The sequence below is a fragment of the Gadus morhua genome, chromosome 8, assembly GCF_902167405.1.
Source record: "Gadus morhua chromosome 8, gadMor3.0, whole genome shotgun sequence".
Taxonomy (NCBI): Eukaryota; Metazoa; Chordata; class Actinopteri; order Gadiformes; family Gadidae; genus Gadus; species Gadus morhua.
In genome coordinates this window covers 3377275-3388101 of record NC_044055.1, presented here as the reverse complement: position 1 = coordinate 3388101, position 10827 = coordinate 3377275, and the positions used below count along the sequence as shown (strand labels likewise).

Here is a 10827-nt window from a genome sequence, read left to right as displayed (position 1 = left end):
CCCTCCCTCCCTCCCTCCCTCCCTCCCTCCCTCCCTCCCTCTCTCTCTCTCTCTCTCTCTCTCTCTCTCTCTCTCTCTCTCTCTCTCTCTCTCTCTCTCTCTCTCTCTCTCTCTCTCTCTCTCTCTCTCTCTCTCTCTCTCTCTCTCTCTCTCTCTCTCACCCACCTGGGGTTGACTTGGCTCAGGGGAATGTTGAGTCTCGCAGCGATGTCCTCCACCGTCTCGTTGCCCTCAGAAATGATGCCCACTCCCTTAGCGATGGCCTTGGCTGTGATTGGGTGGTCGCCGGTTACCATGATCACCTGACCAGTGGGGAGAGAGAGGGGAAGCCTGATAAATGACCCAGCATTATTGCAGGAAACACAACAGCATGTTATCTATGCAATAGGTGATGCATGGCTATCATCCCTTAGGCTGTCAAACCAAACAGTGTGCTGTGCTGTGGCTGTGTGTGTGTGTGTGTGTGTGTGTGTGTGTGTGTGTGTGTGTGTGTGTGTGTGTGTGTGTGTGTGTGTGTGTGTGTGTGTGTGTGTGTGTGTGTGTGTGTGTGTGTGTGTGTGTGTGTGTGTGTGTATGCATGTGTGTGTGATTGTTTGTGTGTGTGTGTGTTTGTCCTTGCATGCATGCATGTGTGTGTTATCGTGTGTGTGTGTGTGTGTGTGTGTGTGTGTGTGTGTGTGTGTGTGATATTGTGCGTGCGTGTGTGTGTTTGTTATTGTGTGTGTGTAAATGTGTTTCTGTGTGTATGTCATTATTCAGCACACGTTCAATTACCGACACTGTATTCAGTTAACTGGTCTAAAAAGAAAAGCTCATTAGTTGCTATCGGTGTCAGGCGAGGGTTTATTTTGCAGATGATACCAACAAACACCGACTTGAACCAATCAGAAATAGTCATTGCAATAACCGGTGCTTTTCACCAGGGACGGTACCGCCCCCGAGGTGTGGAGTAACTGTTAGTTCACTCATTTAAAACACACACACACACACACACACACACACACACACGCACACACACACGCACACACACACACACCCACACACACACACAGACACACACACGCACACACACACAGGAGGAGGAGGAGTCAGCATGACACCCACACCCATACACACACACACACACACGCACACACACACACACACACATACACACACAGACACACACGCATACACACACACACACACACACACACAGACACACACACACACACACACACGCACACAAACACACACACACACAGGGGGGGGGTCAGCAGGCCAGCCGTGGTCACCTTGATGCCGGCGGAGCGACACTTGCCCACGGCGTCGGGCACGGCGGCCCGGGGCGGGTCGATCATGGAGATGAGGCCCAGGAAGCACAGCTGCTCCGTGGGGAAGTTGGGGTCCTCCGTGTCGAAGGCGAAGCCTTGGGGGTACTGGGAGGTGGACATGTTCAGATGGCAGAAGCCTGGAGGGGGAGAGAGGGGAGTGGGGAGAGGAGAGGGGAGAGGAGGGGGGAGGAGAGAGGGGAGAGGGGAGGAGAGAGGGGAGAGGGGAGAGGGGAGAGAGGAGGAGAGTGGAGAGGGGAGAGGAGGAGGGAGGAGAGAGGGGAGAGAGGGGAGTGGGGAGAGGAGAGGGGAGAGGAGGGGGGAGGAGAGAGGGGAGAGGGGAGAGGGGAGGAGAGAGGGGAGAGGGGAGAGGGGAGAGAGGAGAGGGGGAGAGGGGAGAGGGGAGAGGGGAGAGAGGAAAGTCCCGGTTCAGGGGATCACTGCTTCAACGGGTCTCAGAATGGCTCAAATTAGCCAATGCTCATCGTGCTCATGTAAGATCACTTGGCAACCAGATCAGTCCTTAATAAGGGCCAAGGGCCAGAAGGAGCTCCAGCGAGTTAATAAAATGCAGCTTGAATTAAAATGTGGGAAAAACTCACAGGCGCTGGCCAAAATAAATGTGCAAAGAATCCATGTATTATTACTGCCTACTTGAATACTCTGGCTCTTCTAACAGGGAGCGCTCTAAAGTGTGTTATCCACTGCCTGTATGACACTGATTAAGATTACACTGGAGTGCCTTGGTACACAGTGTTGTCACCATGTTATATCTGTACCCCGCTTGCTTATGTCCATTGGTAATATAGACCTGGTAGAGGGAGCTGCCATGTTTTTGCTTGCGTGGAATGAATGACTTTGTTATTACACAAATTGCTCTCGCAAAGAAAAACAAAAACAAATAGAAGCAAAACCGTCCCTTGATAAAAGCAGAAGATAATTTCCAACACTGCCTGGCACTAATTCGAACCAATCCGAAAGAGTAACCGCGTAATTATTGTTTGCTGCTGTCCTCTGGGATGATTTTAGCGGTTGGCTACTTCTAAAGCAGACATTTTAGAGATGTTATCGTCATCGTTTCTCATGAAAGGGGTGAGTCGTCAATTCCTGGCGAGGAGAGATGTTTAAACACGGCGTATTAAACCCAACAAACATACGAGCATCTTCCTTGTTTTGTCTTCTTTCTATAATTCAAAAGCAACGGCAAACACTGTTTCGTTAGCGATACAGTCTAGTAAACGGATCTAGTGTGAATTGTTTTGTTTGTGTGACTGCTTCTAAACGTTACACATAACGTGACATATATATTTAAGGTTTCCTGGCGTTAACGAAGACCACCCGGACTGACTTAGCGTCGGGTTCAACCTTCAGCCAAATCAACCTCGGCCCACGTCCCCAATCCGAAACAAGGTACCACTGCTAGTTCACGCGCGATCAAAGAGCGACGACGGCTGCTGACGGAACGCCGTGCTCCGCTATTGCCATGCCGACGGCACAGTAAAAGAACACTGAATAGAGCTGACCTATCAAACGCTGAGCTAATCACATCCGAGCAGTGCGGAGACTCCCGCTGGGCGGAGACTCCCGCTGGGCGCAGCACTCAAGCCAGCGCGGTGTGCCCCTTTCGCAGTGGGCTCGTCTGCTGTGTGCTTATTCCCGGCGCCAAACACACACACACACACACACACACAACACTGCGTTATGCTTGTCTTTGTGGTTTCAGCGCCTATTTTACATGAAAGGATATGAGGCGGTTCTTGTGTGCGAAAATGACAAGAGCGACAATTTGCTTGTCGAATTTACTTTGTGAATTCGACAAACAGTTTGGGTAAATTATAGAAGATTGTTGAACATTTCTGACTGGGGACCAACGGGAATTACATTCATTGGTATATTTACTATAATGATATAGTTGCATGGAAATATGTGTAGAATATATAGTGTATTCATATTTTAATTGTCAGTTATGCTGCTCCCTGCTACTCTTACCTGCCAACATATATTTATATCCGAATCAAAATATAAGTAGGCCTACTGATGAATGTTTTTAAAAGAACACATTGTGGTGTAATGCGCATACTTTCCCTTCATGATGACACCCTTTCAATTAATTAAAAGTGAAAGTGACAACCTTACCAAATGATGACAGCTAGTAATTATGGACCATCACAGGACTGATTAAGAGGACATACATAGTGCAATGCTCGGCTTAAATAAAGGAAATATTTCAGACTGAAGAGATTAAGTATTTTTTCGAAAGATATTGCAGAAATAACACAAAAACTAGCAAAAGACAGATTTTATGCGCTCTATTATTAACTATGTTTTAATCTTGGAATAAGCAGTCCTATTAAGTAATATCAGAACTTCTGGGCAAAGTCAGCTCAGAGCTTTGGCCGGAAACCCAAACTTCATGTTTCCTGTTCCCATACAGAGATATTCTACCATAGAAAAATAATTTGTGTTTTTTAGTGTATTACTACAGTTGCCAGACTACAGGGTGTTGATTAGAAAACTTTACAGACATTTTTTTAATATAGCTGACCGTGGTTGTGGACGTGCTGAAAGCCATTACCTTGCTAGGCCCGCCTCCTGCAACATGATTGGTCAAAACAAATATGAAACCCAAGAAAGTGATTTCACACAGATTTGAGCTCATCTTCCAGCAGACTTGAGGTCAATCTAAAAATCGGATTCGTGAGACAAATTACTATTCATATAATTTTGCAACTGTAGCTGAAGGGAAATTAGTTATGCATGTCCTGGGAATCAGGTTCTGTGTGCTTCCACTGTCAAATAAAACAGAATCGAATGAGTGCTGCTGATGCTGTTGTTGGCGCCACTGCAGCGAACATACCAAGCACCCGTTCTCCCAGTCCTCCCAGTTCCATGTATGCGTTCTGGAAGCTCTCCTTCCAGTTGTCGTCCAAGGCCACCTCCTGGCCATTGATCATGAGGGAGCTGCACCTGTGAGACACAGAGAGATATTGATGTTTTAAAACAAGGATATATCAGCATCACAGACCTTTACACCGTTTACACAAAGCATCCTCATGGATTCAGATTCAGGAAAGGGAAAGTGAAAGTGGACCGGATTTGTTCACACAGTGTGGGAGCAGGCGAGCGATCCCACGACAGGTGAGTATTTCACCGCGCTGGGTTGGGTCGACCGGATGAATAATGGATGGCAGTACCTGTCCAGGATCCTCTCCGGGGCTCCTTTCATGACCAGGAGATGACTGCCGGGGTTTTCTTCTGATTCATGGATAGAGAGCTGCAACAAAACAGCAGAAGTGGGCGTGCAGGGTTGGAAAGCGATCGAATCTGTTTGAACGTGTGGTCGGATCCTAATTGCTGAGAACGCAAAGTCAAATCCAATCAGAAGTGCCTTGTTTAAAAAATATATATATACATATAAATAAAGGATATATGGCCTTTGAGTAGGATGAATAAATGTTTTTTCTGAACTTTTATTTTGGAATGATGTCTCCTTTTATTGTGGAGGCTGACGTGATGAGTCATATGCATGCAGACGCCGTAAGAGGGAGAGCATTTCTCATTCCCTCTGTTTGTGAGATAGGGATTCCTCCGGCTGACAGTGGCACCGTGCACCTCCCCCCCTCCATCCATCCCCCCACCACCACCACCACCACCACCAACCCCTGTGCCATTTGTATCCGAGCCTCAGCATATCTAATCTGTGAAAACCAGAGCCAAATTGTTTTTTTTTGCAGGGTATTTTTGTTGTTGTTGTTGTCACCTACACAGACGCACTCCTGTTTTATATCTGGGGAGGGGAACACAGGATGCATGCAGAACGCAGGGCTTTTGTTTTTATGTCAAGATTATTCTCCATAAATAAATATATATATATATTTGTATATATATATATATAGATATAGATATATGTCTTCTTTCGGGACACAGTTTTTGTTACATGGATTGCAACTTAGAAGTCAAAGAAGAGGGTTTGAAACTATACAAAATAGTTGCGATGACGGATGTCTATGGCGGGTGGCCTGCAGCCAGCCAGTGTGTGTGTGTGTTGTGGTGAGACAGCTCCATACAGCCCCTGTCACGACTTACTGATAACCGTCTGCACGCAACTTATTTCAAGTCTGACAGCCGGCTCCTATACACGTAGGCTTCCATTCAAGTTAAGAAAGAGGTTGTTTGCTTTCAAACGTGTAAAGGCTACGTCTCGGGGGGCCTGAAAACGTTGGAAGCGTTTACAGCATAGCAAGAGACATCAAGGAGGGATCCCTCGATCGCAACGCATACATTATCCTCCCTCCGAATCGGTTTCGGCGTTGGACAGAGCTAACTGCGGCCGCCTACCCTCTGAAGGATTGCACTGCTCTGCACTTGAACTGTACTTGAACACGCCGTCCTATTCTGTTCTATTTCTAGGGCCCCGGCATCTATTCCAGTCCAGTGTGTTGTAGTGCGACATTAGAAGCACTCCTGGCTCCTCGCGTGGCGGCCGTAGCGGAGCGTTTCACCGTTTGACTCCTGTGCACCATGGAACCTAGTAGCTGTTGTCGGGGATGCTGTTGTGATTGTTGTCGTTGTCGTTGTCGTTGTCGTTGTTATTATTGTTGTTGTGGATGTAGTGGATCAGCGGGGGCGGGCCTACCTGGTACTTGTTGGTGGAGTTGAAGGGGATCTCCCCGACCTTGGTATTCCTGGCCCGCATTTCCTTGGCGCTCCCGCAGCAAAGCTCGAAGCACTTCAGCAGGGCAGACTCGGACGCATCTCCCGCCGTATCTCTCTGGGGGGGGGGGGGGTTGGGCACACGGCCGTCATCACAACAACAACAGTAACGATATCAACGTGAGACTGACAATACACTAACACTAGCAATGGGTGTTTTCCCCGCTGCTGTGGTTCGCCACGGTAACGCTCCGGAGGAGTTTCGCAATTTGGAAATACCATTTGTTTCACTGCTTGTGTGTAAGTGTGTGTGTGTGTGTGTGTGTGTGTGTGTGTGTGTGTGTGTGTGTGTGTGTGTGTGTGTGTGTGTGTGTGTGTGTGTGTGTGTGTGTCTGGTAGCATGTGAGTGTGTGTGTGTGTTTGCCGCCTTACAGTATAGAACCGGGATGTATGCGGAGGAGTTAGCTTTGCGGTTAATGTGTTTGGGGAGGAGGAGGAGGTGCTGGTGTTGGTGGTGGTGGGGGTGGTGTTGGTGGTGGTGGAGGTGGCGGTGGCGGTGGTAGGGTGGAGGTGGTGGTTGGGGTGGACAGGATGCCGCCTCTTGTAATTACAATAATTGCAGGTGCAGCACAGTTGGCACTGTGGAATAATGAGCGCATGCATCGACGGCAATCCTAATGTTTCAAGCTCACCGGTCGATTCTACGTATGGCTCCGGTATTTAGAGAGACTAATGGAATCCACGACCTCCACAACCCCCACCCCAAAAAAAAAAAAACACACCACAACACAAAACAAAACAAAACAACCACACATGCAGCGGTTCAATTCCTCCCGTTCACAACCGCACGCAGACACTCGAAGGGCGAGAGCCAGGGTTATTTCACAAGGCCCGCCAGATCGATCATCCACTTTGGCGCAGGTGTGTACGTGTTTCATAATTGTTTCCACGCTCTGCTAGGCTAATCAGTTTTCGTTAAAGGACGTCTGAAGTCGGCGGCGTGGAGGTCGACCCACCGCGAGGAAAGCCGCGTCATACTTTCATAGCCTCCCCAAGAAAAGAATAAAAATCGACCACACACAAACGAAGCCACTGCACACACACTGCACACTGCACACACACACACACACACACACACACACACACACACACACACACACACACACACAAAAGCACTGCACTCTGCTCGACACGTCCCACTGGGAGCCCGAGTTCCAAATGGTGTTACTTGTGAAAACCCGGTCATCACACACACGCACAACTCTGCCCAACAACACAACACAACACGCATGCACACACACACACACACACGTGCTGGTCCACACTCACACCCTCGCTAACACGCATCGCCTTGTACTCTTACACCACCACGAGATGGGCCACACGGGGGAAAAGCACACAGACAAGACACTCTCACACACATCCTCCCTCGCCCGCTCCCAGCCCGCTCTCTCCCCTGACTCCCCCTTTTTATTCATTTATGATAACCCGGGAAACACAAGGACACGCTCCCGGCCAGAGCCGTCCTTGTTTGTGGCTTTTCATGAATGAATAACTACATCACAGAGGAAATGCTATTCCTCTGCGTTTGTGCCGGGTGTCAACTGCGGGTTTTTGGGGGGGATGGGGGGGGGGTGGGGGGTTGTTCTTATGGAAGGAGAAGACCTTGACTGGCATTTCTGAGTGCCGTCAGGGAGGGGGGGGGGGGGGTCGAAGTGGCAGGGGGAAGCCGGCTCGTCTCTGCTTTAATGTAGGGGAGGGAAGCAAGGGGGAGGGGGGGAGCAAGGAGGGGTGGGGGGGGGGGTGAGAGCGAGGAGGGGTGGGGGGGGGGGGGAGGGGAGGGGTGGGGGGGGGGGGGGGTGAGAGGAGGGGTGGGGGGGGGGTGAGAGGAGGGGGGGGGGGGGGTGAGAGGAGGGGTGGAGGTGGGCTTGGAAAGCGAGGTGGGATGTTTGGGGAGGGAAGCGAGGCGGGGCTGGGGTGGAGGTGGAGGGTGATGCGGTTGGGGGGGGCGGGGGCTAGAGGGTCTGTTTATGGTCCACAGCGGGTGAGGAGGAGGTGGTAATGCCCCCGCCGCTGAGAGATGCAGCCGGGGGCAAAACGAGTTGTGGTCGGTATAGCGCAGGGTCGAACAGCTGGTCTGGGGAAGGGTCTGAGCGAGGATGTGAATTAATGATCAAGTATTTGGCAAATTATATCACATTGGTGTATGTGTGTGTGTGTGTGTGTGTGTGTGTGTCTTTGTGTGTGTGTGTGTGTGTGTGTGTGTGTGTGTCTTTGTGTGTGTGTGTGTGTGTGTGTGTGTGTGTGTCTTTGTGTGTGTGTGTGTGTGTCTTTGTGTGTGTGTGTGTGTGTGTGTGTGTGTGTGTCTTTGTGTGTGTGTGTGTGTGTCTTTGTATGTGTGTGTGTGTGTGTGTGTGTGTGTGTGTGTTTGTGTGTGTGTGTGTGATTTCCATGTACTTTTTTGAATTTATTTGTAAAACGACACATTGCTGCGTGTGTGTGTGTGTGTGTGTGTGTGTGTGTGTGTGTGTGTGTGTGTGTGTGTGTGTGTGTGTGTGTGCGTGCGTGCATGTGTTTGCCGTGCGTGCGTGCGTGCGTGCGTGCGTGCGTGCGTGCGTGCGTGCGTGCGTGCGTGCGTGCGTGCATGACGCAGTGCATTGGAGACGTCCCAACAGGATAGACATGTAGTGCTACACTGCATAGATCTAAACTTGTTACTGTCAAAACCTTTCGGCAAAGCTAACATCTTGGTGAACATAAATTCTGACAAATTTGCATATGTTAGTCGTTGCAGGCTTTATTTTGTCCCTTGAGCATTTTTTTAAACATCTGATCTACATTCTGACCAGAGAATACTACTTTTACTCAGGAATTACTGCCAAGAAATCGTTCTGTACAATTCTGAGGAATGTGAAGAAATCTTTCCATTCCTCTGTCACGTTACAATTCTGGAGGATTTTGTACTCTGCCCTATTTGACCAAGCAGACGAAAAGAGAAAACTACCAGGACTATAAAAATGTGAGCATCAGCAGATTTGGCTCCAAGTAGAGGAACATAATAAGATGAAGAGGGTTTGGAAACGGTGGACCAGGTTATATCTACTACAGCTTGTAATACAGTATTCATTCAGTGGGAATAGTAGTATCTGCCATTTTAAATTCCATGTATTGAATTCTATATTTAGTGACATTTCTCAAACGCTATCTATACCCATACCTTACATCTCATACGTCGATTAATTTAGCAGTCTTCAAGCATATCATAGTTGGGATTACATTTGATCTATACAGATCACAAATTTAAATATCGAGGCTGCACCTGACCCGACACAGCAAACTAATTATCCAGTGTACTCCTTGGATCATGAACACCTAACCACCCAACCTGAATACTACCAGCGTACCCCCTGGCCTGCACCTCACCACCATAGAAGCTCCGGATTCACTACATCGAACTATTTCATTTGACTTCAAAGGTTCTCTTGCAATGCTTTCGATTATGCATGTCCATCGTGGCCCCCATTCAACTCCTCAAGGTCCCTAGAAGGAGCTATCCCCCTGCTCCTGGTTCCTGCTCTCAGGGTCTCCCCTGATAATTAAGGGAGCTCTTCCTTGCTCGTTGGAGGGCTTAGAGGGGGGCGTCGTAATAGGTGGCCCGTGAAGCCCTCTGAGACTGGGATTAAGGGGCTGTACCAATAAAAATGACATGACTTGTCGACGGCTCTTTGCCTTTATTCTACGCACGCACGCAAACACACACACACACACTAGGGCTTTGACTCTAGTTTCGAGTATCAAAAAATAAATCAAAATTCTAACGAATATTAGGCAGCCCTTAATAATCGAACCGGTTATGGGCAGGCCAAGAGGGAGAGACGTCGGAGACCCGACGCAGTCTATTCATAATATTGTAATGACCACGGAAGAGGCAGTGAATGAAGTATTGATTAGACAGCGACTTATTAGATACCTAATAAACCGTTGGAACACGCAAGACCGGTAACCATAGCAACGCGGTAAACAAACCTCGCGAAGCCCAATCCTGAGGTGCGTTCAGAATCGCAAACATAGGCGAATGTTCGCGAACGATTTTAAACATTTTCCGTTAAACGAACATAAGCAAGCAAACATTTACGAACATAGGCAAACTGTCTGAAGAGGTAGTTCTCCACAAACACTTCGGCTACGTGACATTCGTTGCCATGGCATTAAACTAAACTATATTGAAATCATGTACTCCTTTCCTACACAGAAAGCAATAGATAAAACGTTTCATATAGCCTACCTACACCCTTACTTCAACTGTTGTCTTTTGTATCCTAAAATGCGATTTGAACGTTATATCGCAGTAAGTGGGTACAACTTCGGTGACGTAGCCCTCTATTCTTGAATTTTCCGTACTGGTTGTCTGCAGTAGGCTTTCAACGAGGTCGACCACTTGCAAACTCTTCCATTAACATGGAGGCACCCGCTAATACCATGGCCTTCGTATCCATTTTTTTCGTTTACAGTTTGTTTAGAACGGTGTTCAAAAATCGTTCAAAATTAATTGTTTAATGTCAACGCGTTCGTTGCGAACGTTCGCCTATGTTCGCTGAACTTGAACGCACCTCAGGTCTTACTGAAGGCATTTAATGGTCAAAATATTATTAATAAATATTCAAATATTAATATTAATAAACAAACAAACTTTGAATATGATTTTTGGGCAAAAGTCAAAGCCCTAACACACACACACGCACACGCACACGCACACGCACAGAACGTCGGCGTTGCCGGCGGACGTGCCCTGTTGCTTACCGCGAGGATGGGCAGGTGATCCTGCGCGGCTTTGAACTCGGCCCGGTTGCACAGGCCCGCCACA

The 10827-nt window shown here is 48.4% G+C and overlaps 1 protein-coding gene across 1 annotated transcript in view; it reads right to left on the bottom strand.

Annotated features, from left to right (window-relative positions):
* Positions 1-10827, bottom strand: part of atp1a2a (ATPase Na+/K+ transporting subunit alpha 2a) — a 55059-nt gene that overhangs the window by 19395 nt on the left and 24837 nt on the right. Inside the window, exons 10-15 of the mRNA XM_030362716.1 lie at positions 10764-10827; positions 5947-6081; positions 4505-4584; positions 4168-4277; positions 1275-1450; positions 166-302 (exon numbers count right to left, since the gene is read on the bottom strand). The exon at positions 10764-10827 is cut by the window's right edge and continues 46 nt beyond it. Coding sequence (XP_030218576.1) covers positions 166-302; positions 1275-1450; positions 4168-4277; positions 4505-4584; positions 5947-6081; positions 10764-10827 — 702 coding nt within the window. The remainder of the gene's footprint in view (positions 1-165; positions 303-1274; positions 1451-4167; positions 4278-4504; positions 4585-5946; positions 6082-10763) is intronic.